The 20,207-nt window shown below is 40.8% G+C and overlaps 1 protein-coding gene across 2 annotated transcripts in view; it reads right to left on the bottom strand.

Annotated features, from left to right (window-relative positions):
- Positions 1 to 20,207, bottom strand: part of CA8 (carbonic anhydrase 8) — an 85,931-nt gene that overhangs the window by 28,260 nt on the left and 37,464 nt on the right. For both annotated transcript variants that reach the window (XM_041769365.1, XM_041769363.1), the window contains exons 4-7: positions 14,596 to 14,691; positions 8,909 to 8,971; positions 6,449 to 6,497; positions 4,935 to 5,047 (exon numbers count right to left, since the gene is read on the bottom strand). In XM_041769365.1, coding sequence (XP_041625299.1) covers positions 4,935 to 5,047; positions 6,449 to 6,497; positions 8,909 to 8,971; positions 14,596 to 14,691 — 321 coding nt within the window. The remainder of the gene's footprint in view (positions 1 to 4,934; positions 5,048 to 6,448; positions 6,498 to 8,908; positions 8,972 to 14,595; positions 14,692 to 20,207) is intronic.

Genomic DNA, 20,207 nt, shown 5'->3' with positions numbered 1-20,207 from the left:
TGGAAAGTCATCTATTCTCAAGAGCAGTTGATGTTATTCCTTCCAATACACATTCCTTTGGTTTTGACTCCCAATTAGGAAGATATGGCTTTTCCCAACAACAATGAAGAAACATTACTTTTGGTGGGTCAGGGTTATTATTAGAGTTTGTCATTGGCTTTACTCAGAGGGATAACAGAAAGCAAGTTTCCCCTTGAAGACAGCCAAACAGACACAAAGGCAGGCACAGTGATTTGTCCCTGAATTTTAGCATAGCGCGCTAGTCAACAGGGGAGTGAAACATTATTTCTCACATTTACAGAATATCACTTAACATTCACGGTATAGTTCAACTGTAACATTCCCACGCTTTAACATGCTAGCAAGGGAGTCCTTAATGGCATTCTAAGAGGAATTGAGAATCTTCTCTTCTGTGGCTCAACAAGGTTAATCCCAGCTAACTTTCAATAAACAGAAATTTATTGTGGTAATAAAGTTTTATTTTTCACTAAAAGGTTTGATCTATTTTTAGAAAAATACTCCTAAACAAAGCAATGCTGAACAAATGGGACCGTAGACTCAGCTGCTCCTATTTCATCTCCATGTCTGAGATACCATGTCTCTTTGTGGCTCAATCCAATTAATACTTCTCCACCCTTCACTTACTGTGTGCAGAATCTGATACTTTTCATCTCTCCACTCCCTCCTCCTTAAAACCCACACTCCCCTTGGCTTCCAGACATTACACCCCATCAACCTCCTGACTACTCTTCCCACCCTTGAGTCAGTCCATGGAGACAACTCTCCCAATGCATGCACCTATCAGCTGCCACTCTCCATGCTTTGCATCCTTTCTTTTCTCTCCTTAAAGGACTTCCTCTTCTACCTGGATGGCTTCTACTATCACCTATGTATTATACTTCTTTCTTGGATGTCTCGGAGGCATTTCATACTCTCAGTATTTAAAATCATAAACTCCTAATACTCTCCATAAAGCCTGCTCTTCCATTTTTATTCCGTCATGGTGAAGAGTGATATGTTATACGCACCAATCACTCAAGCCAAAATCCAGGGAATAATATGCAGGTGTGTCCTCTCTGGAACTCCTCCCATGTCGTCAGTCACCAATTGTACTGATTCTACTACTTTAGTATTTCTGAAGCCATTCCTCTCCTTTCATCGCACTGTCACAATCTTAACTCAGATTTACATCTTAATACTGTAGCTACAGAGAGGTTTCTCAAACTCAGACTTGGCCTTGTTTCTCTCTCTCTCTTTCTCACAACATTCAGTAATTCCTTGCCGCCTTCAAGAAACCTCCACAGCACAACATCAGGCTCCCTGATGAATGTCAGGCCCATGATTACCTCCCCAATTTTATTTCATGACACTGGCCCTTTACACTAACAGTGGGCATCTTCAAATGCCTCTGTACCCATGCAGACACTTCTTCCCCAGTTGGCAATGCCCACTAACACACCACACCCAAATTCTGGACTGGTGAAGGTCTACCAGTTGGCTAAATCTTATCAGGTGCCTGTCCTATGTGCTAGGACATATTCATGTTATACCAAGGCAGTGTTCACATGAAATTACTGTTCTTTAAATGTGAATATATTTGCCTTTCCCCTAGATGGTGAATTCCTTGAGATGAGAACCATATTTTATTGGTCTTCCCACTTTCAGTGCCTACTACAGCCTCTGGAATATAGAAAATTTTTTTCTTACCAAATTAATTACCAAATCAATCAATAAATGCATTTATTAATGAATAAATTACCCAAATTATTCTCAAAGGAGAAATTCCACATACTAACATCTGCCTATGGCAAGGGTAAAGGAAGACAGGACTATGACAACATATTACCTTATCATTAATTGCTTGTGTTAATAGAATCAGTGACATATAAAGGCCAATGAATGAATCCTCAGCATCACAAAACATACTGCATATTAAGCCTCGTTGCTTTGAAACTGTGTCATCTAAGATTCTGTGCTACACACAGCAACAATGAAGAAATATGCATAACTGTCCTAGAAGCAAGTTGTAAGAAAAGTAAATGCAAATAAATGAATGTTTGATCTTTGATATAGGTCATTCCCAGAACAATCACAACTCTCCTACCCCAGCTCAGGGTGGCCAAGGTTGCAGCTTCTCTCAGTTTTGAGCTGGATGGGGCAGCCAACAATAAGCACAGCCTTCCCATGCCCACCTGCTAATCCCACACGTTTTTCCCTGCTTGGAAATGTGATGCCAGTGAAAGAAGGGATTTGGAGTAACCAGATGGCAAATGGGGAGTAGTAAGTCCTGTAGGACCCTACCAGCTTAGAAGAGTTCTCTTATAAAAGACATGATGCCCTCAGGAAAACCTGGTTCCCAGAACAACTGCAAAGAGAGAAGCCTTCACTGTGAATCAGAAACCCACTTGCTGGAGGGATCCCTGGGTGGCGCAGCGGTTTGGCGCCTGCCTTTGGCCCAGGGCGCAATCCTGGAGACCCAGGATCGAATCCCACATCGGGCTCCCGGTGCATGGAGCCTGCTTCTCCCTCTGCCTATGTCTCTGCCTCTCTCTCTCTCTCTCTCTGTGTGACTGTCATAAAATTTAAAAAAAAAAAAGAAACCCACTTGCTGGATTCTGAATAAAAAATAAATTTCTTCTGGGGCACCTGGGTGGTGCAGTCAGGTAAGCATCTGATTCCTGGTTTCGGCTCAGGTCGTGATCTCAGGGTAATAACACTGAGCCCCACATTGGACTCTGGACTCAGCATGGAGTCTGCTTAAGACTCTCTCCCCCCACCCCCACCCAAGAAAAAAGACTCTCTCTCCCTCTGCCTCTGCCCCCACCAACCCCCCACACTGGTGCAATTGTACACTCACCCTCTCAAAAAAAAAAAAATAAATCATTTTTAAATAAATAAATAAATTTCTTCTGTGATAAGTCACTGAAATGTTGAGATTTATCTCTAACAGCAGCTACCATCTTTGTGGTCAAAATCCGAACCCATAATCATTAGTCCAAACATCTATTCCTAACATTAAACTCAAATTTCTCGGGGATCCCTGGGTGGCTTGGCAGTTTAGCGCCTGCCTTTGGCCCAGGGTGTGATCCTGGAGACCCAGGATCGAGTCCCACATCAGGCTCCCTGCATGCAGCCTGCTTCTTCCTCTGCCTGTGTCTCTGCCTCTCTGTGTCTCCCATGAATAAATAAATAAAATCTTAAAAAAAATAAATAAAAAACTCAAATTTCTCATTTCCTCCTTCTCCTTTACCAGACTTATTCCCACTATTTATCAGGAATTATTTCCTGTCCCTCCCGGGCCAAGTTGAGTTTCTTTCCTATGCGTTTCTGGAGCACCTTACTTCTCATAATTAACATAACCATATGATTGTTTGCCTCCTCAACTCTATGGTCAACATTTTGAGGGTAAAGACTGTGTTTTAATCTCTGTATCCTTTGTGTGTCTGCCTGGCACTCAGGAGGAGTCTCTTATAAGAACATAGGGATGAATGAATAAATAGGGATTTTTCATATTAAAAATATGAAGGCCTAAAGGTGATGTGATCCAAGTCTTTAAAAGGATGGAGAAGCTATATTGGGAACTTTTAAAATTAATCCTTAGAAAAAGAAAAATAAGAAGAAACTGTTAAAGGTTGAAAGGGTTTTGAAGATTTAAGGACAAGCAAAAGAAGGCTTTACTGAGTAATTTAATAAATTTAAAGTTCTTAGAAAGTGATAGGGGATATAAAAAAAATTGGTAAAAAGTCACTAAAGGTAACTTGGTTTGTTTAGAGTACAGCCTAAATCTGCTGAGGCTGATCATAAAGAAAAACATTGAGCCTTTTAGAACACATCCCTTAGGGACGCCTGGGTAGCTCAGTAGTTGAGCATCTGCCTTTGGCTCAGGTCATGATCCCAGGGGTCCTAGGATTGAGTCTTGCATCGGGCTCCCCACATGGAGCCTGCTTCTCCCTCTTCCTATGTCTCTGCCTCTCTCTTTCTGTGTCTCTCATGAATAAATAAAATCTTTAAAAAAAAATAAAAGAATGTATCCTTTAGATCCCTGGAGGACAGGAGACATTTAAAGGACCTCTTTTGGGCAGCCCGGGTGGCTCAGTAGTTTAGTGCCGCCTTCAGCCCAGGGCATGATCCTGGAGACCCGGGATCGAGTCCCACATCAGGCTCCCTATATGGAGCCTGCTTCTCCCTCTGCAGTCTCTCTCTCTCTCTCTCTCTCTCCCTCTCTCTCTCCCTCTCTCTCTCTCTCTCTCTCTCTCTCTCCTCTGTATCTCTCATGAATAAATAAATAAAATCTTTAAAAAAAAATAAAGCACTTCTTTTGTAATGATATCATATCATTACATAAACATATTATAGTGATGATGTTGCTTCATATTCCACCAGTTAACGTCCCATGACAATTCAACTCAGTGCCCCCACCCACTGTGCATCAGCATTTAGAGCACCTATGCAAAGCCCAAAGTGGGAAGTAGGTGACCAAAAAGGGGGCTAGAGAGCCACCCAGCTCTTTGCAGAGCATTCTTTTTACCTCCTTCACCTTCCTGCCTCCAGAACTTTCCTGGGCAAGCCAAAGAAATATTACAAAGCCTACACGACTCAGAAATAACCAATATTTTCACTTCCAAAACTCTCTCCTCTCCAATCCTGGGAAATCCCACATAAAGAAATAACTAGACTAATCAAAAGTCTGACTATTTCAGTGACTTATATTTACTCTATAAAAACTTTTAAAATACAGATCATAAATGACAGCTGGGTTTTATTCATCTCTGACCTTTCCATTGCTTTCACTGGTTCAAGACATCTAACTTTCATCTGCAAAGACATGACTGATCTAAAGGAAACTAAAGCATACAACAGACGTTTCCCTTTTGCAGAAACAATATTTAACCTTTAACTCAGAACTTCTGAAGGATTTAAAGTGCTGTACTCACCTGCAGCTGGGATATAGTTAAAGGGTATCGGAATAATATCCAGGTAACACCTTCGCTGCAAGGTGGAATGGTAAGAGAACCTTCATACACCCAATAATCCCGCAGCAAAGGATCTGTGCAACCATGTGGACATGTCACAGAAAAGTTAGTTAATTAACAATAATTGTGAATATTTCAACAATAATTCTCAAAGTTACAAATTGTCTGAACAACACTTTTCAGGATGAGGTCATCTTAAATTACAGCCTCGCACATGAATTCTTAAACTAATCATCACCGAGAAAATAACCAATGGGAAAATATGATGAACCCTCTATTATTTATAGTGACTTCCATCTAGGTATCACTATGTAATCCAAAGGTGGCTATAAAACTTGACATATACATATATGTGTGTAAGTATGTATCAAGTTTAGTCACTTTGGAAAAAGTGTATCTGTGATATTTTTTACTTTATTGAAGGATTTACTTGACTTATTCACACCTAATCCAATACTTACTACATGTGAGGCACCATTCTAAGCATTTTACATGAACTCATTTAACCCTCACAACAAACCCACAAGACAGGTACTATTATCAGCCCCATTTTTCAGATGGGGAAACTGAACGACAGAGGGTTACATAATTTACCCAAGGTCACTCAACTAATAACTGGCAGAGCCAGGATCCAAACCCAAGCAGTCTGACTTCAGACTCTGTTTTTCTAACTATTCGGTTCTAGTTATCTCTGAGATAATTAAAAATAATTAAAATATTAAAATAATATTTTAAATATTATTAAAATATTAAAGTCCTAGTATGATAGGACAAAAGAAGGCATTCCTAAGAAATCTTTTAGCTCTGCATTAGAGGCATTCACAATCCAATACGATGGATAAATGTTCAACACATGACAAAAACTGGTTTGTTCTAGAGCAATGAAACATAGGGCATAGAAGATACAATGCATCAGCACATTTGGTTTTGATCAAAAAACTAAGTTACAGCACATAATTTAGGCAGAACAAAGTGAAGACCAAAATCTTGCACAAAACAATCTTTAACTACAAACTATGTTTCGAATATTTTATACACAATTCTTATACGTTTAGGTATGCCGAGGTAATTAGACTAACACTTATATGATAGCATCACTGTAAAGGGTTTACCTTATAAAATGATATAAACTTTATTTCACTCTAGAGATTAGTAAGAACCTCACTGACCAATCCTAGAAGTATATCAAAGTATTGTTATTACACTCATGCTCTACACAGAGGTAGCGATTTTTGCAAATGAAAATCCAAAGGAAACTCTTCAGAGAATAATGGCAAAAGTGACAAAACATTTATTACTTCAAAATGTTTACTCTCATGTTTAGACCAATCAGAAACTGATACCTACTACAGAGAAGGCAAATTGTAAAGAAACTTTATTAACTAATAATATATCATTACATGCATTTTGAGGGAAACAATGCAATCATATTCACCCAATTACAATTCATCTTATGCGATAAAGATAACACGAACCTGGTAATAAAGTGTTAGGATTAAAGCAGGGTATTGTTTTGGACTTCCCCTGAAAAAGAAAAAAAAAATCACCCTATGTTAACATAAAATTTCTTAATTTTAGAATAAAAAAAATTACTAGCACTAAAAACCCAGATTGATGCCGTTTCTGAGTAACATCCTGGACCAGATGGGTCTGTAGGTACCTCACTCTGTCCTCTCACCAGAGCCAAAGCACCTGGTTCCAACAAGACACTCCTGTTCTGAGTCTGTGGCTATTTCTTTGCTACTACAGTTTGATTTTCCCTATAATTCCTGGAGTAAAACTTCCAGTTGTCTGCCTAGTGTCTATCTGGCCCACGCCAGCTACTTTTCCTGCTCTGAGCTCATCCACACCAGAAACTTGGGCTTTTGGTGTAAAATGCCTGAACCCTGGTTCAGAGAATTCTTTTGAAATGACCTTCCTCCTGCTACTCTGACCTCCACTCCTAACCTTCTTGGCATCACAACTTGTCTCCTAAATTTGCATTTTGTTTCATTTGCATTTGATAACTTGTCTCTATGTTCTAGATGTCCTGTCCTCCAGAGAGTGAAAACTAACACCTGAATGAAAACATTCCATTCTATGGGCGCCTGGGTGGTGCAGTCGCTTAAGTGTCTGACTCTTGTATTTGGTTCAGCCCACGCTGCACTGTGCACTGGGCATGGAGTCAGCTTGAGATTCTCTCTCCCTCTCTCTGCGCCTCCAGCCTGCACTCTCTCTCTCTCATGTAAATAAAGAAACCTTTAAAAAAAAAAATTCAATTCTAATCAACTTTTATCAAAGCTGCATTTAAACTTCAATAAAATTAAAATAAATAACTCCAGGGGCACCTGGGTGGCTCAGTTAAGTGTCTGCCTTCGGCTCAGGTCATGCCCCGGGATCCTGGGATTGGGCCCCACATCAGGCTCCCTGCTCCTCAGAGGGCCTGCTTCGCCCTCTTCCTCTGCCTGCTACTCCTCCTGCTTGTGCTATGTCTCTCTTAGAGATAATATCTCTAGAAATAATATCTTAAAAAATAAAAATAACTTCAATAAAATATTTGTGCCATTACTCAACAGTTCACATTTGCAATCACTATTTTAAATAGTGCCACTTAAATTGCTCAGGCCCTTGAGACAAAAAAGATTTGTCACGGTAGTTGGAGATCTCTTTTAAGATTACTCTATCAATGCAGACATAACAGGGCAAGTGAATGTGTAACCTCAGTCTCTTTCTTACTTCCACTTGACACATTAAAGAATCCAGCTCACTTGCTTCCCACCAGCCCCCTATATTCCATAAAAAAGAATGTTGTATGAGCTAAAGGAATAAAAGAACGTTTCTCAGGCCATTAAGACAAATGTCAGTCAAAATGTACCCTTCCCCCTCCTTACCAGGTTTTTGACTAGTCTGTGCCTTCTCTTGGTAGCTGGATTTATTCTAAGCCTGCCTGGGAAATCTATGGTGGATGTTCTTGCCTGGTCCAAGACGCCCTGGGCTTGTTCTGGCTTAGAGCTAATCAAACTTCATTCTCATTGATTTTTGGATCGGCCTTGGGTCTTTGGATCTCTGCACTGTATCTCTCGTAGCCATTCAGGATTAAACTACTGCCCCCCAAGGACTCTCTGATTCAATCCATCCAATATAAGCATAGAAAGTACTGGTTGTAACAGAACTGGGCTTCCAGGCAAAGTTGGGCTGAATCACACCAGAGTCGCATCAAACCAAATCACTTTCTCTGAGATATAGGAGCTTACAGCCTACATATATTTGTCTTTTTTTCTTTTTTTAACATAAATGCTTTGAAGTATAGCTGCCATAATTTTAATTTGTTTCATTTACACAACTTTCCTATAACCAGTGGGCAGGAAGGATTAACTCAGCAGGCTTGGGTTGTTCAAAAAGATGTCTGTCTTGAGGACTGGCTCCGAGGTCTCACAACATTCTGTCTGACAAGAGTGTTTTTGTATCCTAAGGCCTTGGGCTATGCTTGGGCTATGTTGGACCAGATTGGTTTATCCTGACAATGTGACTTATGATGACAGCTTGGTTTTGCTGGGGCTGGGAGTAGGAGGGATGGTGTCAGAGCAGCTGAGGGTCATTACACAGACACTGCGTGCTCTTATAGCTGACCCCTAATAAAATCCCTGTACACGAAGCAAGGCTTCTCTGGTTGGTAACATTTCACACATATCGTGGCATTATCACTGCCAAAAGACTGAGGTTCATCCCCGTGTGATTCCACTGGGAGGAGACAGCTGGAAGCTCCTGCCTGGCTTCTCTTGGACTTTACCCCACGTACTTTTGCACTGACCTCATTTTTACACGTGGGTCCTTCCTCTGGAATAAAGTACAACCATGAGAATAGCTACCCTCTGAGTGAATCATCATATCTGAGAGTGATCTTGGGGACCTCTTTCAAGACCAGTGTTTCTATTTGCTTTTAAACAGTAACTTACCTTGTACTGAATATCCTGGAGGATTTCCGTCACAGCCTTCAAGCCTACGTGTTCTTTTCCTATCTGAAATGCATAAAGTATAAACCATACCACAACAATTTTTAAATACTTAGCTTTCATTCAAAATAACTAACAGAAAGTGAAGCTCAAGTCTTCCTGAATTGCCTTCTCAGGGAATAAGTAAATGACCATTTTATTAATAACCACATCAATAGCTACATAAGGCAATTGAAGGTGTAAGAGAGGCTAATATAAGAACGTATTAGTTCTTAGACAGCTTTAAGAATTCATTCTAAATACACCTTGCTGTGTATAGATTATCACCCACTGTGCTATATACAGGTAACCCCTGACCAATGAGGGAGTTAGGGGCACTGACTTCTGTGCCATTGAAAATCACATATATAGGGATGCCTGGGTGGCGCAGCGGTTGAGTGTCTGCCTTCAGCTCAGGGAGTGATCCCAGGATCCGGGATCAAGTCCCACATCAGGCTCCTTACAGGGAGCCTGCTTCTCCCTCTGCCTATGTCTCTGCCTCTCTCTCTCTGTGTCTCTCATAAATAAATAAATAAAACCTAAAAAAAGAGAAAGAAAGAAAATTACATATATATAATGTCTGATTCCCAAAAACTTAACTACTGATAGCTTATTGTTGACCGAATGCCTTACTGATAACACTAGTCAATTAACACATATTTTGAATATTATTATGTATCATAGGCCACGTTCTTACAAAAAAGTGAGATAGAAAAAAAATGTTATTAGGAAAGTCAGAAGAAGGAGAAAATACATTTACACTACTGTAAAAAAAATTCATGTGTAAGTGGATCCATGCAGTTCAAAGCCATGTTTGTTCAAGGGTCAATTGTGTATCAGATGATATAATACTGTGATATAAACATTTCAAGGATATTTCTGAATTAAAATTGCTCACCACATTCCAAACCCTTTCATTTTTACCTTTGGCATTTCTAGACCATTGTTATAAAGACTGTATCTATGCTGAAATATTTAATAATTCAGAAAAGATTGTGATTTCATATGTCAAAGTCACCAACATCAGGACATCTCTTGATTACTACTGGATATAACTGTATAATTTTATTCTTAAATACATCAGAATATGCTGTTCATAGCCTTCTATTTTAAAATACTATATATCATTACATATTTTTAGCGTATAAAATGCTCCAAAGTGTGTGAGACTTCAAAGAAATTTGACACTAAGTATTCTTGACTTTAACTGTGAAAATTCTAAAGGCCACCTGATTTCTATGTTTCAACCAGGTTTCAATGGTCCCTGACAATGGAGGACAATAATAAGAAATATTTTAAAATCTTAGAGAAACAATGTTATCATTTGCTTTTTCTCTTCCATATAAATTGGAAGGATGCCTATAGGCATCCTATAGTGCAGGATGACCTATAGGAGCTAGAAAAGCTGCCAACGTGTCCACACTCTCAGTTTCTCTCCACATGCACCAAATGTGAAATGTGCCAGCCGAAGGGGCAGCAGAGAGGAAGGAAAAGAGACAAGAAACTTACATAATCTAAGATAAGCAATTCAAAAACAGTCAAGACTTCTACTGTTTCTCAAGTGTCTGCAATCCCTCAGACTGGCGTTAAAGATGGAAAATGAATTCTCTGAAGTTAAAAAAGTAACATGTGAGGCAAATGTACTCTTGAGTGCAGAAGCCTAGGCATTAGCAGAAGCCTCTGCCAATCTGCAAGGGCAATGGACCTCTCTTCATTGTACTGCTTTAACCATGATGTAGCATTTGGAGGATGACGCCTCAGTTGGCATCTGTTTTCCTTTCATGTATCTTCTGTCAGATTACAGCTCTTTGAAGAATCCTTATCTGAATGTTGTAAGGCCACATACTGTAGTAGTTTGGGGGCAAGGCCACTTACACTGGATGCCCAGGGTTCTGATCTGGACTCAAGTTTTTAGCCTTAAGCAAGTTAACTTCTATGTCCTTCTGCTTCCTCATCTATACAGTGGGGGAGAGCAGGCAGGCGGGTAAAGTGACAGGGGTTGAAGGTAAGACTCTAACAAGGACCTTAGAAGAGGGCATGGACCTTCCTAATTCAATTAATATCATCCATTATTATCCTTACTTGGCATGCCAAACAGCATCAGGTACAGTTTTTACATAGAGTAACACTTAACTACCACTGGCTCCTCCTTCTATAAAGATTCCATACTTTGTGGGCAAGAGTTTTAAACCTGCAACAAACTCCAGCTATTGTTCCATCTCTTCTCTTTCCTTCTTTGCCAGATTGCTTTAGGAAGAGGTTATAAACACCGAAGAGCAAGTACAGATGAAACTCTGTAGAGCCCAGTCCCCAGAATTCTAGAGCAGTCCAGGTGATAACAGCCTGGAGGCAAGCATGTGCCAACAACCATGAGACCAACACCTCCTTCCCTCTCACCTTGGCCATCCTTCGCTGCCATCCAAAACACAAACCATCAGCCCTGCCCAGCCCTGGCCCTGTGTTTTTCAACTTCTCACTCTATCTCACCTCATTCCGCTGTGCCCTCTGGAACAGGATGCTGCCCATCTCTGCCAAGCTCTACCACCACCTGTTGGTCTGCGCGAACCCCTCATGTCTGCTCAAGGCACAGCTCTCCCGGGCCTTAAGAGCGGACACTGGGCCATTTCCTCCAGGGACAGGGCTGAAGGCTGTGGTCAGTGGCCTGCTGTCACCCACTGGTGGATACTCTGCCCCACGGGCACAAGGCCGTCCTTCTCTGGGTGGACCATCCTCCTCAGATACCACCACGCTCTACTTGTTGCAAAATAATGTTGTCACCAAGTTTTTAAAAAATGACCTGCTGGCCACTCCCTGATAGTCATCACCTCCCGCTGCTACTATAGAGGACTTCAACACCCTGGAATGCAGCTTGACCGCCCCTCAGTTCGTGGCTTTCAGCTCCATTCCACCTCAGCACCCAACCTGGGAACACACCCTGAATTTGTTTTCACTCTGAAAACTTCAGCTCCGAAGACCGTTCCCTCTGAGCACAGCTTCTCATGCATCAGCTCTTACCCTCTTTTCTCTCTCTCCACTCACTGATCTAAGGAGCCACGGTTCAGGAGCATCTGGGCTTTGTCTTCTTCCCTTCCCACCTACCTGAACGACACCTCTCCAACCACCCTCAAGTCTCTAACCCTGTGTCTTCCCAAATCATCTGCTCTGCAAGAGATCAATGCAACAATTTGCTAGAATCTTCTACTCTTTAACTTGGATAGAGAACAATCTACAGTATCCTGTTCTGTACAGTCTATGTTGTTCAGTCCCAAGTGGGTCTCCCACACTGACTGTCAAGTCTATCATCGTTCCCTTCCTGGGCTATTTCAAAACCCAATCATCCACCCATGCTTCCCCCTTACACTATAAATAATTTTGCTTTGTAGGTCTCAGAGATAAGGCCATTAGGCATGAGCTCTTCTAATTTCCTGCCTTTCTTCACCTTTAAATTCATCCCATTTCTACCCATGTTTTCTTCCTGACCCTCTATTTTGGAGAAAGGGTGGGTGCCCCCTCCTATCCAGGATTAGGCTAGCCACAAAACTCTCCATTCAGCATCCTCCTGTCTCCTCTAGGACTCTTTCACATCAACTATCCCTATTTCCCCCCAGTATTTTTAAACTCTGAGTCTGCACTAGTGCTTTTTGCTCAGAATAAAAATACAGGCAGATCTCAGATTTTTAAAAGAAACAAAGAGGACATTCCTGTACATCAGCACGAGTTATTACCCCATCTGTGTTTCTTTTCTTGAGCCACACTTCTCAAAAGGGAAACCTGTGCACATCGCCTCTGCCTCCCCGCTCCCATTCCCCTTCTCCTGCCCAAGTGTGGGAGCCCCAGATGGACGTCAGACCCACTCCGCTCTGCTTCAGTGGACCCTCCTTATCAGTCCTCCTTTCCTTCATGAACTTCCACTCTCAGAGTTTCTGAAACCTTCCTCTCTCCTAGATTACCGGAACGTCTCCTCACAGCAAACCTGGGGCCAATTAGAACAAGTGTGCATGCTCTCAGGCTTCCCCTTGCCTACAACGATGTGCTTCTTCCTGGACTAGTGATGCAAGTCTCCAGAATCCTGGCTTTCCAATCTAGTGCTCCATCAGTCCCCACCTGTAATAGGCTAAGGATCACTAAGTGAAAATATTCTAATACTTAATTCCATCCACAAATATTTATTGAATACCAACTCCAGAGATGAAACTAACATGTTTGTGTTCGTTCTAGATACGACTGCTCAGTTATTTGTACTATTTTATTCTTATTTTATTATTTTTTAATAACAAGACATTGCCTTCTACTTCTATAGCCTCAACTTCTCAATTTTGGGTACTTTATTAACTTCTTCAGGTCACAAAAATGGACTTCAGCAGTTACTACTTTTGTGCACTAAAGATTATCAAAATGTATGTGTATATTTTAAAACATTTTTACCAATACCTTGATACTGTGATTCCACTCTATTTATATAATGTAGAAGGAATATAGGCCCTTGCTTAAAAAATAAATAAATAAAAGCCATGAAGTGAACATTAAGAAGTTTCATTTAAAACTCTAAGAATTTGCTTTGAAATTCTATGACCTGTCATACTTTCAAGATACCGGTTGTAAAATATTAAAAGGCTAAAACCAGGTGACTGCTTCCAACCATCAATAGACAAATACCTGAGAAAGAAATTTATAATGGAAAATTGTTGTACTTAATAATACTATTGAAATATGTACCACACAAAAGAAAGCAGGTTTGCAAAGGCCCAATTCTCTTTGGAAAATTAAGTTACTAATGATCACTATGCTAATATTACTACTCCAGGGCCACGTTTTCCAGGAAGCAGCCTGGAACCACACAGAGTTACAGAGTTACAGCAATGGTTTCTGACCCTTGACAGTGACTGTGTGGGACTGTGAACAGTGACTGACCTCTCTGGCCCCTGGTTTCTCTCCTGTTGGATAGGGAAGGCAGGGGGAAAGCAGGGTCTCTTCCATCGCTTCATCTTTTAGGACATCCAACAGATGATAAGACAAAGGTAAAGAGATTCACGGTGGGCGGTGGGGGGGTGGCGAGGAACTAGATTAAATTTTTACTTTTGAAAGTATGTGGTCTGTTTTTGTATGTTTCACAAAATTTAATTAATATCCTCTGCCCAGCACAGAGCTCAAATCTAAACTTTAAATTGACTATACCCACCAAGATCTTTGCCAGTCTTATTTTATCAGTGTTTTCTATTGGACACTTCAAATCATCCTAAGAGTGAAAATTATTAATAACAAAGAGGCAAAAGAATCTGCTACATGATTACATCATTGATTTTTCTTCAATTTTGCAGTAAGCCAGAGTCCAAAAACATTTTCAAAAATTCTTTTTCATTAATAAAATGAACTCCTACCTTCAGGAGACATTTTCGACATCATTTTTCCAAAGACCCTAAAGGCCAGCATGAAGAAAATTTCTACTAACTAAATAAACCATCTTCTACCAATGAATATGGCTGCTCTCTCACAAGCCAGAAAAATCAAGTTTTCTCTTTTTAAATTATCTGTGTTCTCTGTACAGGAGTTTAAAAAGTAATAAAATGGAGAGAGAACAGAAAATATTGTGCAAAGGAATTAGAAATAAGCATCTCTGAACAATACAATAACCACAGGAGGAGACCATTTACCTGAACAAACAAAGCAATGATGGCAATGCCATGCGGCTTCCCCACGGCCTCATCGATACTGCCAAACAGGGTCGAGTTCCAGTGGATAAGATGGAGCTGAGTAAACACACAGGTCACCTCATTATTAATGTATTTCCAGTTAGAAAAACAAAGATAGATTAATTCTCCTTAATTGTATCTATTACATCTCTATGGTATCACATACAACAAAAGTATCCCAAGTCGACACAAACAGACCACTGCTTTTCTTTTTTTTTTTTTTTTTTAAGATTTTACTTATTTATTCATGAGAGACACAGAGAGAGGCAGAGACACAGACAGAGGGAGAAGCAGGCTCCACGCAGGAAGCCCGATGCAGGACTAGACCCCGGGACCCCAGGATCACTCCCTAGGCCGAAGGCAGGCGCCAAACCGCTGAGCCACCCAGGGATCCCCCAGACCACTGCTTTAACACAGGTTCTCTGTATGAGGTTTTTTCCTTATTTCTGAACAGAGGTGATGCTCAGGGGACCGCTGCTTCTTGCTTTAGGGCCTAATCAGGAGCATAACTAACGCGACTGGCAGATTTCACATTGATTTAGTTGCCTTTCCTTAAATACTATCCCATCTGGCTCTCAATAGAACAAAACTCTGGGTTTGGGCATAAACACCATGAGTGCCAGGGATTAGTACCTGCAAAATTGAATACTGTGTCACCCAGTATTTCCATCAAAAATAAGACAAAGCCAGCCTCAAATTCTGGTAAATTATTTCAGTTCTCTAAGGATATACAGAGATAGCTCCCTATAATGCTGCATCTTCTTAAAGTCATGGTAATATAATGAATGTTGATGTAGAGCCCTAAAAGAAGGCCATTTCCTGCACCGGAGATAAAATTTTATCTGTGAAGGAATGACAAACAATGCTCTAGAGGACTCCCTCACTCCTAGCTTCATAAAGCTTCGTAGCTTTCAAGTTTATCTAGAATATGCACTTGCTCCTACAGCACTGATAAAACACTTGCAAGAAGGCAAATTCAATTCCCTGGTTAAAATCAAATGCCCACTGAGGTTCTTAGTAAAACAGTAGCTAGGTAAACCTTCTGCCTAGAATGCTATCTTCATCACTATAGCTTTTAATCAAGTTATAATTACTTACCACTCCAAAACACTGCCTCATTTAAAAATTAGTTCTAATCCAAAAGGACATAGCTAAAATTCAATCACCATGTCATTTTAGCATCCGTATTAAAACGTGGAGGAAAATCATTATGAGAATAGTCACTAATTTGATTCTTCTACTACTGAATTTCTCCAATTAGAACTCAAAATTGCAAAGCTGACCGCTAGAGGGAGGTAATGAAGTCCTCTGCCTGTAACAGAAACCCTAACCTAGAAAAAGACCACATTCAAGGCCAAGCTAGGACAGGCTATGAAAAACCCACATGGACCGTGACCACCCACTAAATGTAACTGTCAAGGCACTGCCTTTGAGAAAACAATGCTCTATAACATTTCAATTAATAACGAAAGACAGACCAATTTTAATCTTTCCTCTTCTGGCTGCAACAATAGCTCGGAGTCCCAGTGGTAGAGATAAGTGTACAGTGTACAGATAAGAACTGATTGCCTTAATTAAATAAACAAAGGAGGCCCAAGGTTGAAATCTATTTTTATTTGACAAATCGCAAAGTTCAAATCAACATTTTTCTTACTTCTCATAGCAACATTATGGAGTATTTTTTCTGAAACGAAACAACCCAAAAATACCCATGATTTGTTTTTGTGCTTTGCCTTGCCACTCCTTAGAATTCAGCAGCATCATTACTCACACCCAATCTTCAAAACCTGCTTCATGATTTTTTTGTGTTTAAAAAACTGAGGGTCCTCACTCCTTAAGTGGATGCTGCACATGGTAACTTTGTCTGAGAGAGTAGATTCACAGTGGGAAAAAAACCAGACAAACACTCCCTGGGCCGGGTGTGCAAAATCGGCGTCAACAGCCCTAAGTCGTGTTGATCGAGTGCACCCTTGACATGATGTGGTGAAAATGACATTTTATCCCTGTAGTCTTCCCCCCCAACAACCTATAACCCCAGCCTAATTATGAAAAAACATCACACAGATCTCAGAAGAGGGACATTCTACAAAATACCTGACCAGTACTTCTCAAAACTGTCAAGGTCAACAAAAACCGAGAAAGCCTGAGAAAATGTCACTGACAAAAGGAGCCTAAGGAGACATAAGAACTAAATGTAACAGTATCATGGGGAGCTTTTGGAAAATAAGTTAGTTTAAAACCAAGAAAATTAAATAAAATTAAAGCTTTATGTATAATTTTTGGTCCACTAATTATAACAAATGTAACATGCCAAGGTAAGATGTCAATAACAAGGGAACCAGGTATGGGTTATATGGGAACTTTCTGTACTATTTCCATGATCTTCCTATAAAGTTAAAAGTATTCTAAAGAAACATTCTATTAAAAAAAAAAAAAGGAAATGCTGGCACTCAGCTAAAAAAGGATAATTGGAAGATCACTAAGACTCTTGTGTGACTAGCACATAACACAAAACGAAATAGAGGTCCTCTACCACCTGTTTTCCTTCTACCATCTGGGTCTTAAATGATCACCTGGGACTTGGCAGTTCAGTGGCAGAAGAGATCCCCCCCCTGCCTCACAATCAACAAGGGACCCAAAATTTGGAAACACAGCTCTGTTCTCCTACTTACTGGAAACCCTCTTCGTGTGGAGGCTCTTGCTCTCACTTTAAAAAGGCCAAATATCATTAGAAATCCCCTTTCCACACCATTAGAATGGGGTCTACTCAAGGACCAGGCAAATTTCCAACACGTTTGGAAATCAGCTGTAACCTAGTAGTAGTAACTGAGAGGCACAATCCACTAACCTAACACTCCACATTTCTGGGGCCTCTCCGCTCCAGTTCACTCTGTGCTCCCCAAGCCCCCACTCCATCTGTATTGGTTTGCTAGGGCCACAGTAACAAAGCACCACAGACCAGGCAGTGCAAACAACAGAAACTTATCTTCTCACAGTTCTGGAGGCTGTTAAGTCCAAGATCAAAGTGCAGCAGGTTTGGTTTCTTCTGAGGCCTCTTTCCTTAGCTTGTGGATGGCCACCTTCTCCCTGTGTCCTCACATCATCTTTCCCCTGTGTGTGGCCGTGTCCAAATATCCTCCTCTTATATAAAGACACCGGCCATACTGGATGATGGCCCACCCGAACAACCTCATTTTAGACTAATTACCTCGATAAAGATCCTGTCTCCAAATATTACTTCCTGGTGTAGCGGGAGTGAAGACTTCAACATATACAGGGAAGGAGGGCATAATTCAGCCCATAACACCCTCTATCGCGTTGTTTCCTCTCCCCTGACCTCAAAAAAGTTTTTTCAGATCTCAAAATTTTGAATTATTCATATTGATTCTCCCATACCCCCTCCTTATTCCTATCATCTTATATTTTGCCTCATATTAATCTTGATTTTATTTCATAAAGCAAAGCCATTGAGATGGGAAATTATCAGTGTATACAAAGAACTAAAAGTACCTCTTCCTCGGAGGGTAGCTAGAGTATATGGGTATCTGACTGTGACGAGAAAGATGAAGCTAGAAGCTAGAGAGGTTCAGGTGGCACATAACTTTAAATTTTTTCCTAACTGTATTTTGGGGAATACTAAAGAATACATTAGCCAATAATATTATTATTTTTTCTGCTTAGAATCAAATTCACCCATGCCACTGTCTGTCCTTCTAAGGTCCTGTGGCAGTATGAGGGTGGAAAAGAAGTGGAAGACAGGCATAGGAGGCTGGAAGATAAGCCAGGAGGACATTACAAAAGCTCTAGCTGTAAAATCATGCCAGATGTACATGACGGTTAATTTTATGGGTCAACATGGCTAGGCTATGGTGCCCAGTTGTTTTGTCAAACAGTCTAGATGGCTGGGAAGGTAGTTTTTAAAGATGTGCTAACATTTAAGTCAGATTAATCCCCATAATGTGGGTGGGCCTCATCCAATGAGGTGAAGGCCTATGAGCAAAGATTGAGGTCCTCTGAAGAAGAAGAAATAATACTTCCAGATTATGACATTTACAAACTCTACCTGAGTTTCCAATCTTTGGCCTGCCCTGCAGGTTTTGGACTGGCCAGTTCCCATGATCACTTGAGCCAGTTCCTTAAAACAAATCTTAGTTTCTCTGTCTCTTTCTCTCTGTGTGTGTCTCACATGTGTATTTTCAATATATATTTTGTTTCACTAGAGAATCTTGACCAATAAACAGGATGTACAAACAAATGAACAAACCAAAAGTGTGAAGACAAATGGAGGTTGAAATATGAACAAGACTAGTAGCAACAGGAATAAAGACAAGGAACTCTAACAAAGTGACAGTATTTGGAATTTACCCTCCTAAGCCTAAGCATGGTTCCTGTAGGGAAGGGGAATGGAGATACAAAACAATTCACAGATGCTCAGAAAATACATAGCAGAACTTCTACTCTTTTTTTCTTTATCCTTTTAAAAATTTCAGTTTCCCTATGCTTCACAAAATAATTATATATACAGAAAAAGACAGAAGATAAAATAAGTATTAGTGCATGATATACTATACATGCACAGGAGTAAAATTATATATTCCAAAATTTGCTGAGGGACAAATGAGTCTGAAGGGAAAGCCTTCTGACACTAAAGAACATGGTTTTAGAAAATGATGAAGCCACCCAACAAGCCAAAGGGAAGCTTTAGTAGAAGTCCAAGCAGATAATTGTTACCACTGAAGGGAACTCGGAAGCTAGTTTCCAAGTGTGACAGTCGAGACAGGCTCTGGGGGCTGTGTCTGGTCCACAGGACTTTACAGAGTGCAGAGGCAGGGACACAGGGCACTTTGGCAACCCTACTGATAAATTCTTAGAGGCAACATGCTTTCCTAAAAGGTCTCTGAGCCAGCAATCCCAAGTCTTATTAGACTCTTGGTTCAGTTCATAGCTCTTTAGCTCTGCAAACTTCACAAGTCACTAACTCGTCTGAGCATCAGGATCTGTAACATAAGGAGAGCTGGATCTTCCCAGCTTGGCTTCTTCACACCTCTCTCTGCCCGCCCCGAGTACTCTCACTATTCCTAGATTTCTAGCACGTTTTGTGCTCATTAGCATTAATTATATGCAGGCAGCAAATGCAGAGAAGCAGGGTGAGGAATTCTGAGAATGGAGAGCAGCTTACTTGATAGTGAAGCTCAAGTATATAAATGCCCCTTAGCGTTTCCAAGGAGTATAGTAGGGGTTGGGCAGCATTATCACTACATCTGCTGCCTGGACTCAGGACAGGCCCACTCTGCAGGCCTGCCTTGCTCCATCAGGGTCCATGGCACTGAAGGGGACTGCAGACCTCAGCCTCACTATGGCCTTCTGAGGCCTAAACACACAGCACGGCAGGTGGCAGATAGCCTGCCTCCTGCCCTTTGAACCCCAACTCCTGCTACGGCTCCTGAAGACAGTAGTTGAAAAAGAGAGGAGAATTCTTCAACCGAAACAACAGGGCAACAGGGCAGTTCTCAGCTCTCCCTTCAGAGACTCTCCCTCAAAGGACAAAAGGTGTTGGCTTTCTCCCAATTTGG

This window comes from Vulpes lagopus, chromosome 9 (genome assembly GCF_018345385.1).
Source record: "Vulpes lagopus strain Blue_001 chromosome 9, ASM1834538v1, whole genome shotgun sequence".
Taxonomy (NCBI): Eukaryota; Metazoa; Chordata; class Mammalia; order Carnivora; family Canidae; genus Vulpes; species Vulpes lagopus.
The sequence above is the reverse complement of the archived record's forward strand: the minus strand, read 5'-3'. Positions and strand labels throughout refer to the sequence as shown.